At 36.0% G+C, this 21,877-nt stretch overlaps 1 protein-coding gene across 1 annotated transcript; it reads left to right on the top strand.

Annotated features, from left to right (window-relative positions):
- Positions 1–279: 279 nt before the first annotated feature.
- Positions 280–20,294, top strand: LOC115452076 (decaprenyl-diphosphate synthase subunit 2). Its single transcript, XM_037443716.1, has 7 exons — positions 280–850; positions 2,155–2,286; positions 4,541–4,726; positions 8,905–9,041; positions 13,755–13,915; positions 15,038–15,229; positions 20,123–20,294. The coding sequence occupies exons 1-7, from the start codon at positions 534–536 to the stop codon at positions 20,279–20,281; spliced, it is 1,284 nt and encodes a 427-aa protein (XP_037299613.1). The 5' UTR covers positions 280–533; the 3' UTR covers positions 20,282–20,294.
- The last annotated feature ends 1,583 nt before the right edge of the window (positions 20,295–21,877 follow it).

Here is a 21,877-nt window from a genome sequence, read left to right as displayed (position 1 = left end):
TAGGCACACGATGCGGTGCAATAATATAACCATATATCGTTGACATAATATAATTTTATTCTTTGACGTGATGCGGACAAGCTTTTAGTTATAACGAGCACGCGTCACAATCTCATTTAGTTTTAGGAAGTATCACATCAAATTAACTACTTAGGAAGCTACCGCGCTATAATAGACCCTAAGTCATCCCGATTCCATGCAGTGCAAACATTTAGTTATAGTCATTCGTTCAACATCATTCAATACAACGGCAAAATGTTCCGTTCACTGTTGCATACGCTCAAACTATCAGTCAATCGTTTTAGCGCGAAAGCGTTGGACGTTGTAAAATTTTACACAGTTACTTACGAAAAAATCTGTTTTGTGCTATCATTGCATAGAATCTAGATTTTAAATTTAAGTAAGGGTAAAAAATATTCAATAATTAAATCAGGTTATTTTTGTTTCAAAACGCTTTAGTCGATTTAATTTGTACGGATATTTTTAAACGCCTTTGCGCTTTCGAAATTTGAATTTTTCGTTCGGATTAAAAAATGAGTTTGAGCCGTTTGATCCCTTCGAGATGCGTTGTGAGGTGCGACCTAGTGAAAGTTTGTTCATCTAACGTTGTTGCGAAACTTTGGGGACCTTGCGCCAGGGAAGTGACTACAAGCAGCACGCAACTGGCCAGTATTGCCCAACACAACTCGAAGACCGATTGGAATAGGGCGGTGAGCGAGGCGGAGAAGATCGTTGGCTATCCGACCTCATTCCTCAGCTTGCGATGGATCCTTAGCGATGAAATAGCGAATGTCGCCCTACATTTGCGAAAATTGGTGGGAAGCAATCATCCTCTACTGAAAACTGCAAAGTGAGTTTTAAAAACCTGTAAAATATATTTTTTTACTTTATACGGAGATAAAAGGATATCTCCATTATGGGTGGTAAATGTCTATGGGAAATCTTAATTCTTCGAAGTTTCGAAATAAAAATCGCTAATTCAATTCTCAATATAGGGCCCTAGACTCTGATTAAACGTGCACATGAAGACTTTATAGTTACGAATTATGATTATTCATTATTTAATTACATATTCTGATTTATTGGTGTCGTCTTCCCAAGTACAAAAACGTTTTACTTACATATTTAATTCATTAAAATGGGCTTGGTTTCAGAATGCGTACAAAATAATTATTAAACTGACGCACGTACACTATAGATAAATAGTTAATTGCGGAATTGTATGAATTGCACACAGTTAAATGTGTACCTTTTAAGGTGTGGCAACTTTAGGCATTAAATAAGCAATATTACTAACTAAATATGTTTTCAATGAAAACGTAAATATGTATGTACTATATACCCAACATTAAGTATTGGTGTCTAATATTTTGCCATATATATTTGAGAAGTTAATGGATACATTTTACCCTGTCAAAAATTTAATTTTCGACCCCCAGTTTTGCCTGGCCCATGTACATAATATATTATTATTAACTTCTGTAACAATTTTTTCGAAGACTTCACATTAAAAAAAAACATTAAAAACAATGTTACATAAGTACATGAAATATTTTTTTTATTCCATCTCTATTAATGAATAATAACATTTAAATACGAATATCGGTATTTTTTACTTTTCTTATCTTAGGAATCAATCTTAAAGTAATTTGATATTATTTAATTTGATAAAGTTGAACTCTATCCTGTAACTAGAGATGGCTTCATCGTAATAGGATATTATGAAATTAATACGTCACGCGAAAGTGAACATAGGATACGATGAAAGAAAATGCATCATCGCCTCATAGTTCCTTGAACTTCGAAAGTATATCCCGATAACTCTACTCACCAGGATAACATATCCCGGTAAGCGTTATAAAGTGAGCTAATAGCAACTTAGTATTTCTTAAAGGAGAATCCATATAGAGACACTTCCATACCTGTCAATTCATACGTGTTTCATAATAGTAAAGCGCTCTAGCCTCTACATACAAAACCCGCGGGCAGGCCGATGCGTCTCTGCGCGGCGGCTTCAATAAGACTTCGAAATTTAAAATTTGTTTCATATCGTGGTAAATCTACTTGATCATAGTAAAGAACGTAACATTTTTTTTTTGTTTTTATTAAGCCTATCTACATTATGTATATTAAACATTATTTATCTATTCTTAGGAATCTAATATACAATGGCAAGAACAACATGCAAGCGTGGGGCCTCATCGTGCTCCTGGTGTCCAAGGCGGCAGGCCACAGCGCCGAGATTCCCGACATGGAACAAGATAAGGCCGCTGGAGTCTTGCACAGGTGAGTAATTACTGTATTTGAAACATTGAAGTTAAAAAAAAAACAAAACAACCAACTGAAGGAAGGCAGATATGCTACAGACTTTTCGTCAAGTTCCAATAATAAATACTATGTGAAAAGGATATTTGAACGCGTAAATTATCAGGTTATTAATCTGATATTATTTAATAACAAAATTAATATTGTTACGATTGAGAAAGGAGGAAATTATCTCACACGCCAACAGTCAGGCAGTGACGTCATTGTTGCATTTACTTTTAAAGTAAAGAAGTTTATTCTTAAAGACAATAGACATATTATGTGTAAAATGTAAATTATTGATTTTCTAGTGAGGATTTGTGCAACGAAATTTTATATTTGTGCAAACTTTTAATTGATCTTCCATTAGCTATATTTACCACTTTTTGTTGTGGTAGTTGTAAGTTTTCCTAAAATAAAAAAATAAAAAAAAACAAACAAGGAAGGAAAATATTTTACGTAAACATGCAAAGGTTTTACTGAAACGATTTTCGCCAATTTTCTAAGAATTTAGGTTTTTACTCCGCATCGCCGACATTGTGAATAAAATCTTGATTCCTTCAAAACATGTATTTCCACGTTACGGATTCCAAGCGGAGTGTTACACAAATTACGTCAGTGAGGAAAGTGCGCGCTCAATACGTGCGAATTAAATGTACGAAACCGCTTTACACCTGTTACTGTGGTTAAACTAAATAGGTTGAAATTTCGTAAAACATTAAATGAATATTATAAAATCCGAAAAGTTGTGACAATGTTTTGATATTTGTTGGAAATAAGCGCAGAACGACTGAACGGAGTTGGATGAATTTTAATACGTGGGTAGACCATTTCCTGGATTAACACTGAGGCTACCTTTTATCCCAGCAATTTGCTTTGGATTTTTTAATATATTTATTAAGTAGATCCATGCAACGGCGGGAAACACCTACATTTTTGTATATTTTAACTATATAACAAGAAATACTATAATATAGTCGTAGTATAATGAATAATAATAAATAAGGGAAACATTGACTCAAAAATCTTGTCAAACAAACAATATTTCCGCATAGTTAATAAATAATAGCTTTAATATATTTTTTTAATTTTCAGTAAGTTTCTCCTAAATTATTATTGTTTCTTATTTAATATAGTTGTTTGTATGAATCACTGACAAAGAGATATCCCTCGTTAATGTATCGGCGTCATTAAAACTGTAATATTCCATTTAATTTATAAACGAAGATGTAATTAGGATTATGACGTCAAGGTCACCCTGACCAAATAAGAAAATATTATGTTAATATTGAACTTTAGAAAGTTGTCAAACTGGTTTTGCGATTTCCTGATACGCGTCATTGGATTAAGTACCAACCCGGAACATAAGAATCAAGTCAGGTTAAAAATCATCATCATCATCAGCCCTGTATTATATACTGTCCTACTGCTGGGCACGGGCCTCCTCTACTACTGAGAGGGATTAGGCCTAAGTCCACCACGACGCCCTAGTGCGGATTGGTAGACTTCACACACCCTCAAAATTCCTAAAGAGAACTTCTCGGGTATGTAGATTTCCTTCACCGTTAAAGCAAGCGATAATTCACAAAGAATACACACATCATTTTTTTTTGAGAGAACTCAGAGGTGTGTACCCTTGGGTTTTGAACCTGTGGACATTCGTCTCGGCACTTCGTTCCACACCCACCTAGGCTGTCGCCGCTTATTTCACAATAAACTCCAAATATTATGCCATTAGCGTAGAAAATTTTTATTGCATAGGCTGTTAACGGCGTAGTGGATGGCATTTAAGTTGAGTACTTTTCAAATATCAGTAGAATCATAGATGGTTGACCGTCGTAGAGTCATAGAATAAACATTAGAAAGGACAGAAAATTGTGAAGATTTCCGGAAATCTTATTCAGCAAAACATGCAGTAAGCTAAGTGCTGACATCTCACATATGTTTTCTTCGAGTAGTAATAAATAATACAATAGAGCCAGCCTATTAATGCTGTAGATATAGGTTTAAATTTCATCAATTTATTTGTAAATGTAGGTAGATATTTAACAACAGATGTCGTAATTAAATTTGGTTATTGATATTGCATAAATTATACAAATTTGTTTTATTTTAATAAACATAATAATAAACAAATTTATCAAATAGTTAGACGGCTTTACATTCACTCAGGTAGCAAAAGCATAAAATTTTGCGGGTTAATTCAATGAAGGTCGACGTAAACCCTTTTCCTCAGCCAACGTGCCCTCGCAGAGGTCACTGAGATGATCCGCACCTCTCACCTGGTTCACAAAGGGCTGGTGAACATGAACGCGCGCCGCACCGCAGACGAACCCGACGATATGATGTTCGGCAACAAAATCGCCCTCCTCAGTGGGGACTACCTGCTAGCCAACTCTTGTACTGAACTGGCTAACTTAAGGTAAGCTGTTGATTGTGTCTTTTATTTTGTTTACAAGTCGCTGCCTCATTATAACAAGGTTTTATGTTAATTTTTATTGACGTTGGAAAAAAAATTATGTTGGAAAAAATGTTATTAAAAATATTGTGTTGGAAAAAAAATATTATAAATTTATGTTGTAAAAATTTTAAAAGACAATAATGGTTTTTATTTATTTATCTCTCGGGATTCTTGGAAAGTTTTACTGAAAAAGACGTAGAGTATAATTTAATTTGTGCAAAAAATATAACATAGACGGTTACCTTTGTAATAGCGAGCCAGCGCTTAATTTCCTTCCAGATATTTTACTCACCATAAATAAACAGCAATATAGTATTTCACGACGGTTTTGTAAAAAAGGTATTATTCCGGTTAAGGATAACCAAGTTCCGGTACATTTATTTTGTTGACAACTGTATCTGTAGCGTGGCTCTTTAGACCTGATCAAACAACCCACTAGTACAAGTATGAATAGTACTAAAAAATATTGTTCTATAAATGTGATTTGAGATTTGTCTAATGATCCGACTCGGAACGCACGTTATGATTCAAGTAATATAGTTACATACGCAAGAGGGTTACGAAACTCATTACGAGAACATTTATTTATTTTGTTCGAGTAAAAGTCTTCACTGAGATATGTGAATTGTATAAATACTGGTGATAGGATATATTTTATATCCGTCCGGATAGCGACCACCGTACACAAGGTGTTGAAATCCGCCATAGTAGCCCATGTAACAGTGTCGCGTTCCGGGATCAGCCTCTGTGTATCCGGTTCCAACGGCCCGGCAAAATAGTATCGACTGACGATGGGTAATCATCCCTCGTCAGTCGACATTCTATTGGATCCCACTCCACTTACCATGAGATGCAGTAGTCACTTTGCTATGCTCGTTTAAAAAAAAAGAACTATTTGTGGTTAGTGGACGTTGCGTTGCGAATAACTGTTTGATCATAGGTTAAAGTTATTGCTGCTTTGGTTTTGTGGGAGCTTTGTGGACAGTAAACCAATGCGGAAGGGTTCAAATCCCGGCGTAACATATTTCGTGTATTTAACATGATTTGCCCGGAATTGGATCCTCGATCTAGGCGATCGTAAAAACTAACCAAATCACTTCAGCACAATGCTTGAAAAGTTTCCAATTTAATTTTAAGTTTGTATAGGTGCTTTACAAAATAAATAATATAAAACATCATGGCAGTGTTTCTGCTTATTTATAGGCACTTAAACTTGAAAAAAGTAATTGTAAAATAATTTTATTAATCAAAACTCTTAAACATTCTATAAATAAATATCTACATAACCTTCATGCACTACACACAGGCATAGCAAGTTATGCAAAAATATTATTTATAATAACACTGATTTACCAAAAAGAATAATCAAAACAAAGCTATTTTTAAAACCAGTCTGGGTCTGGTAGGTCATTTGAAAGACAAATATCGCGAAAATTATAATGTTTGTGGTAATATGCAACTTTATTTCAGTTAAATTATTCTCACGGGGATCAACTTTACTGAGCTTCTTGGAAAGATCAGTGTAGTCCAAATATACCTTCGGTCGTTGGTAGCAAATTGCTAGACTAATGCCTGTCTTATTCGATTTATCAGCTCACCCCTAAAAGACTCGTTGGAATCTGTAATTTGGTTCTTTATCATGTGCATGGCGATTATTACTAGTGTAATAATCTAACAAGGCTATTGCCTTGTATTATATTCTACCCACAGCTGAGCATAGGCTTCGTCTTCTACTGAGAGAGTTTAGACCTTAGTCCACCACGCCGGCTTAGTGCGGGTTGGCAGAATGATATACTTCCAAAGTTCTTACGAAGTATTCTGAGGTAGTTTTCCAGTATATAATATTAAACAATAATAATAAACAATACACATGTAACTTGGAAAGATCAGAGCCGTGGGCCTTGGGTTTTGAACCCGTAGACTTTTGTCTCGGCAGTACGTTCCAATCCGTTAGTGTACTATTGAGCATCAATGTATTTAGTTTCTTACGAAATGTTGCTTTGTTCATCACCGCTATTGAACATAGCTGATTAACAACATAAAAGTCATCAAAATCATAAAAAACATCTTCGTGAGTATTCCCGCTTTCGTAAAATAAATAATATCAATAAACTCCAAGGCGAGCTTGTATTAAAGAAAAATCTTATGCTGATTCACGTTGTAGAATGGTCATTTTACCGAATGACCCTTCGAGAATGGACCCATGGTGACCGTGAAGCGCATTTCCCACTTTCCCTTTTGAATGTTGTGTCATTAATTTTAAATTGACAGCAATTTTAATATTTGAAGCCTATGCTATGTTCTTAGTAGTAATATACTTTTACATACAATAAACAAATGTGTTGCGCATGCGCAGTGAGTGTTTATTAAACTTTCTTGGCTAATACTTTAAACATGAAACAAGATAAATTTAATTGTTATTATAGCTTGCCTTGAAAGTGATTAGTCTCACTATGAACTTTTCGGACATAAAACTAGTTTGAGAAACCAGATATTAGTCTATTAGTGCTAAACATCAAAAATGCAATTTGCATTTTATAAAGTCCTAACAAATATCAACTTTAAATAGGCATTAAAATAAAATTATTTTAAGTATTATTTTTATAAATCATAATAAAAGAAACTGCGATAATTTTTTTTTAAATAGTTTTATTTTAATGTCTCACATTCGCGTAAACATAAGAGTCAATATTTTTAAAATCTAATCAATAAACGCTCATCCTATTATTCAAATAATTTCAACACACTTGATTATGTTAATTTTGACATAGCGATTAATTGGATGCGAAATCTGTCCCCTCCCGAACCTTCACGCAACAACGCGTAGGTAAAGCATAACATTGCATAAATTATCATACTGGCGTTGTATAAAGTTTGCGTCATCAATCGATTATTGGTATATACACACGCATCGCCTTTGAGTGTATTGGTAATAATAAATGGAATAAATGTATGGAGGACCCGTCGAAAAGCCGCACTTCTGTCGGTTACATACGGCCGGTTCAATAAACGACCCTAAATTTTATCTTTAATTCCATCTTGAGAATGAACCAATCAGAATTAGTTGATTCCTTCTTAACCGGATTTCGGCCACAGCGGTCAATCTCAACGGAGATCAGCCAAGTACGCAGGACATATTATAATGCACAAGTGTGTGCGCAATACGCAGGTGCAGTTGCTGTTCCTTCATTTTATAGTAGACCGGAGAAAGACCTTTAAGATTAACTAAACGTTCGCCTAAAGTTGTAACTGGCGTGGTCAATTGCACGAGTTTGTTCATCATGAATGGAATCTAACACCTAAACTATGACTGAAAACTGAAACTACTAAAATAATAAATTAAGAAAATATTTATAAATATAGATTTTGAGGAAATTCTGCTCAGTTGCCTGATTTTCATTTTGTGAAAAGAATTCTATTCGGGATCTAAAATCAAGTCTTGTATTTATAATTTGGGAGTTCACACCTTTATATATTTTTATTATTAATAAAGATAAACCATTAACTACCAGAGATATTGCAACAACTAACACTGCCAGCAAACAAAGAGAACGCTACATTCTAGTCTAGCATTGTGTTTTGTTTAGTGACTAGTGTACTGCGCCTTACATAACATCATTTTCGACACCATTTTCTAAGGCTCGGACGAGCGTAACGTTTTTGTGACATTTAAATGCTTTCACTTTGCACACGTAACGTACTTTGACTTATCTTTGAACTGCGGTTTATGGTTTTCTAATATTGAATGTTGTGCCATACTGCAAAATTCCGCGACAAATATATACGTAAATTCTGTCTCTGAATTACAGTTTTCCAATTTATGAATATTTAATATATATAGCACACCATCGGGAAAAATACGATGGAAATGTCAATTTCTTAGCACTTGCTTGAAACGGCCCTTTAATAGGACGCTCCGTTCCGTGGTTTAATATGCTGAATCTAACAGAAATTATTTGTATTATAACATGAAAGTAATTGCGTAAATGTAGAAGGTATAGGTGTTTATAGCAATTCATTTAAAAAAAAGAACACAGAGAAAAAATGCGTTTTTAGCAAGACCCATTTCAAGAACAGGAGCCCGTATAAACTTAATTATAGCACTATGGGTGGTATTTAAAATAATATTTAATTCGCAGGAACCAAGAGTTAGTGGAGTTGATGTCGTCAGCAGTCCGCGACTTGGCTGAAGCGGAGTTCCTTGGGGAGAGAGACGAGCAGAACAACCCGCTGCCGTCACGACCACTCGCGAAGGAGGACAGAGAGGAGGCATCAGGTCAGTATACTCTGACATAGAAGGAAGAATAGGAGAGGCCTTTCCGTAATTCCTACTCCATGGGGAATCTTTATTCATTAACGTGCCATTATTTACGAAAAGACGACATTTACTTACTCTACCGCTTATTCTATTATTTATGGGCGGTCGTGCCGCTTACTATCGGATGAATAGTAAGCTAGTCTCGTCATTCTAAGCAAAAAAAGGCTAAAAAGACACTATTAAGTATTCTTAAGTCCCAATTATCGTATTGTTGCCTTACATTCTCAATTATTATAATTATTTTGTCGCGTAATTGGTTTGCCATTTCTGCCTTAGCCCTTTCTTTTAAGGATCCTGCAGCGCATATACTAATACATAAAAATACATATTATAATTGCAATAACATGTAAAAATCTGTCCATTGTATTGCTGCTATCAGGAATCACAAAGAGATTTTGTTCTCAACGCCCAGAACTGAAATATTTTACGATTACACAGTGATATTTGAGTTTGATATCTAGATTTATATCTGATGACTATCAGATTTAAGAGAGCGATGAATAAAAACTGTAAAAAACCTGCTGTTAAACAATACATTTTGTTTTACAAATGTAATTTAAAGCCAAATGCGCAATAATTTCACGATCATGAACTTTATTACTATCATTATGGTATTGTCTTTCTTCTTTAGTATCTTAAATAGTATCATTTTTGTCTATTTGTATCATTTTATGTTTATTAAGAGTAATAATACAATTTTTATTAAATTAAGTCCAAATATTGACTGTTGTAATGGAAATAGAAAGTAATTTTACTAACTGTTTTTAGTTCGGACTCGCCAAACTCTGGAGCTCTTGCTCCGATTCTAAAGAATGTATTACACCTTTCAAAACACCTATGTTCAATAAAAAAAAAATCAAAGCAGTCAATTTTTTATTATTCAGGGAGTTTGTGTCTTTGCTTTCGGGTCGGTTCAACAGTTCTACTGATTTCATTACAAACGTAATTTTATTTTTATAGATAGGAAAACGTGGAGCTAGCAATAAGTTATTTGTCCTAGACATTGAACCGCAGGTCGAGTCCGTCTTGTGTAATGTACGCACAGAGTCCGCACATGGTATGCGGTTTTCCCTACCAATCACATATTCATGGCGCGTGCTCTGGGAATCTCGATCTGATTGTTTATGGGCACCATGTTAAAATGAAGTGTTTGATGTCACCTTATAAACTTTGAAAGCGTACAATTTATTTAATCACTTCTTGTACAATGTAAGGCGGACTTCAGGCCGAGGCATTCTTGATCAGCCAACCTTTGGATGATGCAGATATGAAACAATACCAAATATCGTTAATAAAAAAAAAGGATGCAGACAATTAAGTAGAGAATAGTTAAGAAAGGAAAAGTTCTAATCGATCTTTTGAACTCTCTAGGTACAGAAATTTAACGTACAAGTAATTTGCTGGGAATTTGGACGTAATATTTTGCTGGGAAGTGAAACTGGAATTGAGAATTACAGGATACAGGCATATCAGTTAAATATACTGCCTGCCTGATAACAAACAATAATAATAATAACAATTTTATTTTTGCAATAGGTTTTTATTTTTAACTAGCTTCCGCCCGCAGCTTCGCCCGCGTGGATTTCGGGTTTCAAAAATGGAGAAGGTGCTCAATTTGTCGGGATGTTCTTTTAATTTATGGTGGTATGCAGGTGGTCCGATTGTCCGGTCAGGGTCTGATGATGGGATCCTGGTGAAATCGAAGGAACTTTTAACCATTAAGGTTGCACACGAAATGACGGAAGCTTAAAAAATGGAGTAACTTCTCCCGTTTTTCCCAACATTTTTCATCACTGCTATGCTCCTATTAATTGTAGCGTGATGAAAAGTATACTATAACCAGCTCAGGAGTATGAAAAATAATTGTACCAAGTTAAGTTAAAATCCGTCGAGTAGTTTTTGTTTCTATAACGGTTATACAGACAGACAGACAAAAATTTTACTAATTGCATTTTTGGCATCAGTATCGATCCCTAATCACCCCCAGTTATTTTGGAAATATATTTCATGTACAGAATTGACCTCTCTACAGATTTATTATAAGTATAGATATGCAAAAGTAGCTCAAAAATTGTCCATAACGAAAACATGCATTTTAAAGTAAAACAAAAGAAATAATATCGTGAAGCCAACCAAATAACTAATGATATATTAAATTTTGTGACTGTTCAATTTAGTCGGGTCCGCGATATCATTTTTGTTGAGTTTCAGAACGCGACATTACATTATTATATTCTGTGCTCCAACGCACACTGCTTTGATGTTAGGAACACACCTACATTGCTTAGACAACAGTGAACTTTATACAATAGCAATAAAGCTCAAATTGACTCTACGTATTAGTTAGAAAACGTTTGTATGGGAAATAGAAAAATGCTGTTTTGAGGATTTTCCCGGCAATTATTCGAATTTTTCTCACCTTTTAAAACTTCCCTAGACCTCCACGAATAATTCAAGACCAAGATAAGATAAATCCGTTCAGCCGTTCTCGAGTTTTAGCGAGACTAACGAACAGCAATTCATTTTTATATATATAGATAGATTATAACGATATTAAAATTGTTAGTAGAATTTATAAGACAAATTTAGCAAGTATTTTTGATTCGAAAAACAGAATTTGCTTCGTGTTTAATTATGAGCCAACATCCCATTATGAGTTTGTTAATGAAAAAAAAACAGAGGTATTTTAAAATTCCTCCATGATCGACACACATAATGTTCAACACACGAGACCAGCCTGTGATTCCGTGTACATTGCACACTTTGCTCTAAAAGTATTGTGTAAATATTACATATCCGTCACACAGCGCAAATAGAAAACGTGTTGCTCATTTATAGCGCCAGAGCTTTATGTTTGTCTGAGTTGTTCATATTCTATGGTTTTTGAAAATCGAACGATTTCTATGACAAGATCACACTATCACTACATTGTATGGTGTATATGTGTAGCAGAGTCAGCCCATTGGTCTCTCCAGTACCCATATATCTATGTGGTTCAAAGTTAGGTTGCAATACCAGATAACCCAAACGTAACCGCCTAGACGCCCCTGAAGTTGGGCGGAAGAGGTAAGTTCATCCACTAGGCTGTCCAAGACGGTGCATGGGAGGACAATACGCAACGCGACTTGAATATAAGAAAATATGTTTTACGTTTTTTATAAGTAAGGAGCAAAGAAACTGATTGTATTCATGGCGCAAAACCGACCTCAATCGAGTTTCCCTTCCGACCCAAATTGTTGAAATAATCGTAAGTGACTTCAGAATATGTCACACGTAATGGATGTCGCCAGTCAATTGGAACTGGAATAAAATACGTATTTATTTATATTTAAGTATAGATAGCGGCGATAGCCTAGTTGGGTGTAGAACGGACTGCCTAGACGAATGTCCGCAGGTTCAAATCCCAAGGGCACACACCTCTGACTTATCTAAAAAAATCATGTGTGTATTCTTTGTGAATTTATCGTTCGCTTTAACGGTGAAGGAAAACATCGTGAGGAAACCTGCACATCTGAGAAGTTCTCTATAGGAATTTCGACGGTGTGTGAAGTCTACCAATCCGCACTAGGCCAGGGTGGTGGACTAAGGCCTATTCCCTCTCAGTAGTAGAGGAGGCCCGTGCTCAGCAGTGGGCAAGTATATAATACAGGGCTGATATTATTATTATTATTATTATAGATAACCAAATGGTAGATGAGTAGGCTTCGAGCGGAGGGTCTCAGATCGATTCCAAATATCACATCTCTGATTTTTTCAAATTAAACTTGAGAATTGCTATATCGCCGATGGTGTGGTGATGTGAAGTTTATACTAACGGAGCGTATGTCTTGTACGCAGATGACATTTGAGGTAAAACGAAAACTATTTTCATGGAGAGATAATAATCTAATTGTAACTAAAAAATATTAAAAACGAACGTTTTTTCAATTCTGGCATCAAAATATGTCTTTTATAATTAAAAATAAACACAATTTTCAATCTATTCCTTAAAGGTTAGACTGCAGCTGCGATTTCTCTGGCCTTGTCCATGAGCTGTGGTGTTCACTCACCATAGTGTGAATTGTTTGTAGGCCTTAAAAATCCTAGACCCAACCTTAACATAATGTCCAAGAACAGTTCAAATTAACCACACTAGCCGAAACCTTTGTCCAAGACAAGAGCCGCATTCCGATCGAGTAGCGTTTCTATTATAAACTATTGAAATTCGCCATTGTGCGCGCGTAAGGAACGCCACCGTGCCCTGAATGCTAGCGGCGCGTGAGCCGAATACAAACGCCTTGCCAGTTCTGATGACCTGGTACTTCCTAGCAATTTTGGACTTTCAATTTCTGTATTTGTATTGGGAGTTTTTTTTGGATTTTTGTTCTGGAGACCAGCTGGAGTTCTGCTGGCATAGCAAGCTACAATTTTGCAGTTTTTAATTTTAATTATGTTTTAATGATGCCTCGTGTTTGGCGGCATGAGACAATGAATTTTTCACAAAAAAAGTCAAAGAATAGAGTATGGTTTCACGTTTTTCCTTATTGTTCTCGCGAATTTTTCTGTGGTTGGGGATTGAGTTGTCAATGTACTGTGAATACTAATTTTGTAAGGTTGCTTTTTTTCTCGTTATCATAAATTATATGATCCAATTAAAATCTTACACGTCACCACTTCACTCTCTACTCTCAGAATGGGACTGCATCCTGGACCCGCTGCCGATGACTGGAGTGATCGGGTGCGCGCGGCGGGAGTGGGCCGCGCGGCATGTTCTGGCTGCAGGGGCGCTCCTTGGCAAGAGCTGCTCTGCCGCGCTCAAGCTGGCCGGACACAATCAGGCACTGCAAACACAGGTACGGGTAAATAGCATAGATGTCCAGCAAGTTCATTATCTGATGTTGAGTAATTTTCCACCATCTACAGGCACTCATAAAGCCAGAATAACGGATGCTGGCTTTAAAGGAAAGGAAGGTTAACTGGCCGAAAAGCAGCTTCGAAAGAATAAGTGATACTAGCTCATTCACGGTTCACCTAACTTATTTCCCACTATGTATTAATAGGGTTGTTAATGTATATTTTTAGGTTTTTGTAAATTTTTGTGTATTAGTAACGTAACAAACAAGCTGCTTATTTATTTGGATTTCTTTCGTATCCTCGATATTGTACTAGACATACCATATGTCCGTACTACTAGTGTTTAATCACTTGTACTTACTAAAACCAGAATCAACACATTTTGTTTCGTAAAGTGAGGGTCAATAAGGAACCTTGACTGACATCATTCACTTTAATTTGTATGCACGACCACTCCGTAATCGTAATTTTGCAACTAGCAAAAGGGTTATTTAACTCACTAGGTGTGTTTGCGAATTGGTTTCCGTAGATCTTTATTTACACTTACAGCCTCTATATTACTTCTGGTTGTTTTTAGTTTGAGTTTGTAGGACTTCGCTTATCATAGTATGTAGTAAATTCGCAATTATTCTTTTCTGCCTTCTAATTTGTCCATCACTGGTTTGGTCGTTTGGGGTAGGGTCTTCTAAATTTGTGCCTCTTAATTTTTACTTAGCTGGAGTTGATATTCTACAACCATTATATATCTTGGAAATCTATTGCATGAAGATCATTAAGAAACAATCTAGCTTCTAAGAATTTCATATCACGACCCAGATTATGTTTGTAATTAACTTTGAGTTGCCCTTTTTATTGACAACATTTATATTTATTCAATATTAAAAAACATATCAGTCTTCAATACATTGGCATTAGTTATCAATTATTGTAATTTTTTGTTGACTAAGTTCATACGCCATTACTTTATTATTGAATTTAGGTCCCTGACTTCTAGCTCAAATACCCTTAGTTTACACAGCTATAGTTGGAATTATTGCACTTCGTCCTAACCCTAGTTGTACAAAATTTATGAAATTACAACCACTTTTATATAATCGTACTTTCTTATCTTTCTATTACAGGGCTATCTCTTCGGTTGTCACCTAGCTCTGGCATGGCAAGCGTTCCTCGACCTAGAGGCGTTCACGGGACCCGAACCTGCTACCTTCTCGTTAGTGGGAGCTCCCCTGGCGTTCACGCTGGAAGCCAGGCCCGATTTGTACGAGTATATCGAGGCGGGAAGGACTAGCGTACAAGACGTCGATTATCATGCAGTAAGTTACTTAGACAGTTGACTGGCTCGGTGGCGTACTTTATTGCACCTGCGTCGCCGAGCCGAGGTCCCGGGTTCAAATCGTGGTTGGGGAAAATTTGGGATTTAAGGTTTTTCTGCTCAGTAACAGCCCGAAGACTGGATTTAGTAGTTTGTTTGAAGTTATTTAGTTTTTTTTTTTATTGTGGCACTATTGTAACGATGTTGAATCTGAAGATACATATAACGTCTTTTGCAGATAAATAAAACTACAACACATTTTTTTTTGAGATTCTAAAAAACGTTTCGTATTAGTCAATTGCCTTTAAAATTTGTGTTTGTTGTATTACTCAGCAACAGACACAAAATTATCCAATGATACCAACGTCCCTCATTATACTATGGTTTTAAAGTTAAGATTAGCGATGCAAGGTTACCCTTAGTACTTAAACTAAGATAATAAATCTCTTAGGAAGTATTTTAATATGCAGCATAAGTCTTTCAAAATGACGCTTGGATTATGACTGATGAATCATTCATATATATAAGTAACATCATCTATAAAATAAATAAATGATGTATTATTTAAATTGTATGTAAGCTTCTTTGGTTGGATTTATATATATTTAAACCGCTATTTTAAATAAACGATCCCAATCGCTTTTTTCTATCTACCGGGAAAATGGACCAATCAGAATAAAGTATGTTAATATAGTTATTTTGATTGGTTCATTCATGAAATCAGATTGCAGATTGTGATTGGCATCGTTTATTGAAAACGGCAGTAAGTGATATGAATGTTTCGACACCAACAATTTATACTAAGCTAACTCAAAAAACCGTACTTTACACGAGAGGCGTTTAAAGGGAAAAACGTGATAACTTTTTTATTAGTTAAGATACTTATTTGAAATTTGGCACCCTCAATGATTAACTTATTATTTATAATTTCTCATATTTATTTTTCCTTAATTATTTATATTTTTTAAATTAGTGCAAGTTAGCCGTGTATACATGTAATTCCTCAATAAGATTATACATATTACACACGTCTAACTAATGTTAGCGTAGTGTGTTACGGGAGACCACAGTCCTAAAGAAGTGTTATTTTTATTGCGTTGCAGTAAGAAAATTGGAGAATATTATGCATTAAATATAAAATTAGGTTCCTATATATATTCACAAGATATATAATTATAAATTCCTATGCTAAATAAAAAAATATTTAACTTAGCCTTATTTTATCGGCACATGCTTTTCTGGCGGATATCGCATTAAAAGCCGACAAATTATACATAGCGTACTATACATCGACCTGTGCTCTAAGTTAGCATATCATTTAACATTCTATACACGTTGATTTGTATAAATTATAGATGAAATTATGAAGATAATATTACTCTATACAGGTAAATGTATAATGAATACAAAAATAGTATATTAATCAACTTTTTATTAAAATTACAGGTAAGTACTTTCTTATTAATTTACGATAAGGGATCAAGTCAATCACAGTTCGACTTCGTATATTATGATATCTATCTCAAGATTGGACTTAATATTGTTATTTTTAAAAGAAAACAAAACTTCTAATTAGTAAATATAAATAACATAATTTAAGCAGTAGGTTGTAATCAATCTTCTAAACATTCAAACCTTATCATCACTTGCATTCTCCTCGTGTTCAGTTGTTAATAAATTTCTTTAAAATGTATGATACTTTTCGGGTGTAACGTTGTTATCATACTAATATTTTAAATCTTTATATTTTAAAATTAAACTATTTTCAGATTTTATCGCGGTTTTTTATATTTTAATTTTCTCCCGACGTTTTGAAGACTGCAGCATTCGTGGTCATGGGTGGTCTTTATATTTTGCTATATTTTATTTTTTATTAGGCACCGACTCCAAAATTCGTAACCAGTAAATAAATAATGTTAAATCTTTTTTTGGTTTTTAGTGGTTCTTGAAGGCGGTATGAATTTTTGTAAAAAAGTTTTTGGGAAATAGAACCTATCTCCTAATTAGCGTTAGCAATATCTCTATACTGTCTGTACTCTAATATTATAATTATTATCGGCACACAACTCAACATACAACAACATTTTTGTAAAAGTTAAAGTAGGATCTAAGTATTTTTTATTTATATGTTTTCTAACGTAGTGAAACTCCACAGGGGCAAAAAAAAAATAATGTGATCTATGATACTCTGTTTCATTTCACTTGAAATTATATAGATATGGTTTTTATCCCGACCTCTATCATCAGAAACACCAGTAAAATCATTGTTTACTTGGATTTTTAATATCAAAAATATTCAAGAACATTGTTTTGGAAACTTTAGGTGATGTGTTACCATTGTCAGAATTTATGGGAAGATGATGATATGATTCAAAGTGTGTGATCGTCGACTAGATTCGCTGTCAACATTAGTGGCAGTTTTCTAGCTTTTTTGTATCACATATTTGGCGATGATTTTCCATTATTTCGCGTGATTACCCCAGAACTCATCAAGTAGGTCAATACGAACTTCTTCGCTTGTATTATTATGACATTGCAGACGATAATTGACGCAACCGACTTTAATGTTTCTTGGTGCTTTAGTTTTTCCTTTTCAGGTGGTATATTCCAATCCTTTATTACACAAAAGTTTTCTCTTTGTAAGTATCCACTCATCTTCAAGTTTAAGACGTTTGAGACCTACATCAATATTTTTTAGACCTACATTTTAGTTTTTTGGGTTCGATACTGCTGAATAGTTACTATCATTAATTAATGCTACAGGCGAAGAAATTGAATTACTGGGAGTAGATATTGTTGATACTGAATCTGTGTTCCCACTGAGGTCGCTATCCATAAGAATCGAGAAGACTTTCCTGGGCTGACCTACTGATTTCAGGTATGAGTGTTCTATCTTCTGTATCTTCGCAAGTCGGTACCAAAGTATTGTTTAAACTTTGTGAAGATTCCGAAAAATCACAATAGGGTGAAGGTACGGGGGTATTATGTATGCAGGTTCCATACTTGGTGGAGTTAACGTCAATAGAGAAGGTTTTTGGATAGAAGTCAATACCTTTGGTGAATAAATATTATGTGGAACGTGGTTTAAATTTATATCTTATAATCATTTTCGTAATTGACTATATCTTGGCTTGTAGAACTGGATATAGAATAAGCATGCTCTTGAATAGGCTCATCCAACATGATGTGATTATACAAAACCACAAATTTAGGATTATCAACTTCGGCAGGCAATGGCAACGATTATAGAATAATAGGCATAATGTATTGAAATCATATGATTGTTTTATAAAAAAATACATATATATGTAAAAAAATAGTCAACATACCACCAATAAACTAATTAACATACATTTTCACATAAGTATTTCAACGTAAAAGTCGCTAAGTCATGCATTTTACAAACATACAAATATAAAACAACGTATTAAAGTACGCTAAGTAAGTGTTAGCGTAGTGTTACACGGACATTGAATTGAGCGGCTCAAATTTTCAAAAAAACGTACTGTGTTACAATAAAACATATTTATCTACTTTGACATACATTATAATCTTTAATAACACATTAAACTTACTTTTCTCAACAGTAGGAAGCAGTATCTCCCCATTTTTATCAACACTACTCAAAGAATATTCCTCCTTTTTGATTAAATTCACTAAATATTTAGCTCGTTTTAGTAACATTTTTGTGATAATAAAGTAACATCAACAATATTTTAAATAACTTGTAACAATGAGACTATCAATCATGATTTACTGATAAGGTTTTTAAAATCTCGCGATCACATCTAACACAGCGACAAGTGTCGTTAGATTAATATAAACGAACAAGCGGTGCGTCCCCTTCCCGCGTATACTCCGCTAACAATAGTTAGCGTAATTAAAATCGACTGATTTCAAAAAGTACCTTTACTTAGCGTTGTATAAAATTTGTAACTTCGTTATTTTTATATATTTCTTCACGATTTTTTTATTACATATAAAACAACACATTTTAAGCAACTTGGCATAAAAAAACGATTTTACCTAAACTTCGAGTTAGCGTAGTATAAATTGTTGGTGTCGGTTTGTTATTTTACACATGCTACGTACAAAATCATAAGATACTTAATTTCTAAGCCGGTAGTGCATCTTCTTCTAGTTGGTATGTAGGATTTTATTATTTTCAGTGTTTGTAGACAATATAGATTACATTCGCTGATTTACTGCCGGTTCCTTCATGAACTAAAAGTAAAAAGTTTTATGTAGCTACAATACACATATCGGAAAAAATTAGTTAACGTAATAGAAAATGTGTTAGTGTCGATGGAGAAACTGGCTGTCAGTGGTCAATTTTGATCCGATTTTTAGAACAGGATTATGTTATAAAAATCGGACAAGTGCGAGTTGGACTCGTGCACTGAGGGTTCCGTAAAACTTATAGGTAAGGTAATTAAGTATAAAAGTTCAAATTTATACTTTAAATTATAACTTTGACGTTCAATGCCTAGGTACTATTGTTGCACCAATTACAAACAATAACTTTGTAATGGTAAATTCGTTTTATTTGTTATTAAAGTTTATATTTATAGTTTTCCGACATTTCCTTTACACGTGCTGTAAGAAATTGCTTCTTGCCAAATTTCATGTTATTTAGGCAATAGGAAGTAAATAGTTATGACCTTCTTGTGAAATTGCAAAATATGCGACATGAAGGATCATATCTTTTGATCAGGTTGTCTTTTAAGCGTGATTTTTTTCACTGCTGAAAGAGACCGTATTTCTGAGTATTTCATGTAAATTTCAACTTGATACTCCTACGCGTTCGTGCGAAAATTAAAAATAATTATTAAAATTAATCCTATAAAGGTTCTTTTTGTGATACAGAACCCTAAAAACAATAAAACCTCCCCAGTTATACAAGGCGGTGGTAGAAGGCCCGGGGATAGAGCAGACGAAGCGTCTCCAGCGCGAGCACAGCGGCGCGGCGCGCGCGGTGCTGGGCGCCCTGCCGCGCGGCGACGCGCGCACCGCGCTCCACAACATCCTCGCCGCCATGGAGCACCACCTCTGACGCACCACACCGCCCACGTGAGTGTCGCCGGGATCAGCTCGTGTACTCACATAGAGCAGACGAAGCGTCTCCAGCGCGAGCACAGCGGCGCGGCGCGCGCGGTGCTGGGCGCCCTGCCGCGCGGCGACGCGCGCACCGCGCTCCACAACATCCTCGCCGCCATGGAGCACCACCTCTGACGCACCACACCGCCCACGTGAGTGTCGCCGGGATCAGCTCGTGTACTCACATAGAGCAGACGAAGCGTCTCCAGCGCGAGCACAGCGGCGCGGCGCGCGCGGTGCTGAGCGCCCTACCGCGCGGCGACGCGCGCACCGCGCTCCACAACATCCTCGCCGCCATGGAGCACCACCTCTGACGCACCACACCGCCCACGTGAGTGTCGCCGGGATCAGCTCGTGTACTCACATAGAGCAGACGAAGCGTCTCCAGCGCGAGCACAGCGGCGCGGCGCGCGCGGTGCTGGGCGCCCTGCCGCGCGGCGACGCGCGCACCGCGCTCCACAACATCCTCGCCGCCATGGAGCACCACCTCTGACGCACCACACCGCCCACGTGAGTGTCGCCGGGATCAGCTCGTGTACTCACATAGAGCAGACGAAGCGTCTCCAGCGCGAGCACAGCGGCGCGGCGCGCGCGGTGCTGGGCGCCAATCCGAGACGCCTCGCGCGCACCGCGCTCCACAACATCCTCGCCGCCATGGAGCACCACCTCTGACGCACCACACCGCCCACGTGAGTGTCGCCGGGATCAGCTCGTGTACTCACATAGAGCAGACGAAGCGTCTCCAGCGCGAGCACAGCGGCAGATATCCCCTCCCAATTTACCTCCAGGCCCCAGCACGCGCTAAGCCGAAGGTTTCCAGTATCTCATTCACAGGTTTCCCACGGTGCTAACTACGATACACAAAAATAACCCCACTCCGCTTACCATCTACAAATATAAATTTTCCATGCTCATATAAAAGAACACTTTGGAACATTTCATCATCAGCCACGGTTGTCCTGTTGAACATGGCCTTCCTTAATTAACAGATCGACTTGCTGCGGCCCGGATTCAGCAAGTTCGTGCAACCTTTATCAGATCGTCGAAAACCGTTTAAATAGACGTCCAACGTCACCTGCCTTCTGACGTTCTAAGGTAAACTATTTTACAATAGTGGTACGCTTAGTTACAAACTTTACTATAGTATTTTAAAGTAACGTTATATTTACTGGTAGAATAATTAGTAGTTAACTTTTGTGTATGTAGTGAGTTGAAGAATAGATGGAATAGAAAATGTTAGTTTATTCTTATGCAGTAAATAGTAATGATTTTTTTAAGTCTTAAAAACCACCAATAACTTTTGTTAATAACGAATGACGGCTTTCAATAACTGGCTATTCGAAGTATTTGTAATTGAATGAATCACATCTGTCCTCAAATGTGGTCCCAAATACGAAATAAATCTTCATTACAACAAAATTCAGGCAACCATTATTACCAACTTGATATAACAAATACAAACTTGATATTACAAAACTAGGTATATATCAACAAGGAATCAAGAAGACCATCCGTGTAAAATATTTTAATAGAAACATCAATCTATACTAAT

This window comes from Manduca sexta, chromosome 26 (assembly GCF_014839805.1).
Source record: "Manduca sexta isolate Smith_Timp_Sample1 chromosome 26, JHU_Msex_v1.0, whole genome shotgun sequence".
Classification (NCBI taxonomy): Eukaryota; Metazoa; Arthropoda; class Insecta; order Lepidoptera; family Sphingidae; genus Manduca; species Manduca sexta.
Note: the sequence above shows the minus strand (reverse complement) of the source record. Positions and strands in the feature narration are given on the sequence as shown.

What these genes read in the sequence shown, in the direction of transcription:
- LOC115452076 (XM_037443716.1), top strand. Translation starts at nt 534, where the DNA reads ATGAGTTTGAGCCGTTTGATCCCTTCGAGATGCGTTGTGAGGTGCGAC. An exon ending in CCTCTACTGAAAACTGCAAA is followed by an intron (nt 851 to 2,154) that starts GTGAGTTTTAAA and finishes ATCTATTCTTAG; the next exon opens with GAATCTAATATACAATGGCA. An exon ending in GGACAGAGAGGAGGCATCAG is followed by an intron (nt 9,042 to 13,754) that starts GTCAGTATACTC and finishes CTCTACTCTCAG; the next exon opens with AATGGGACTGCATCCTGGAC.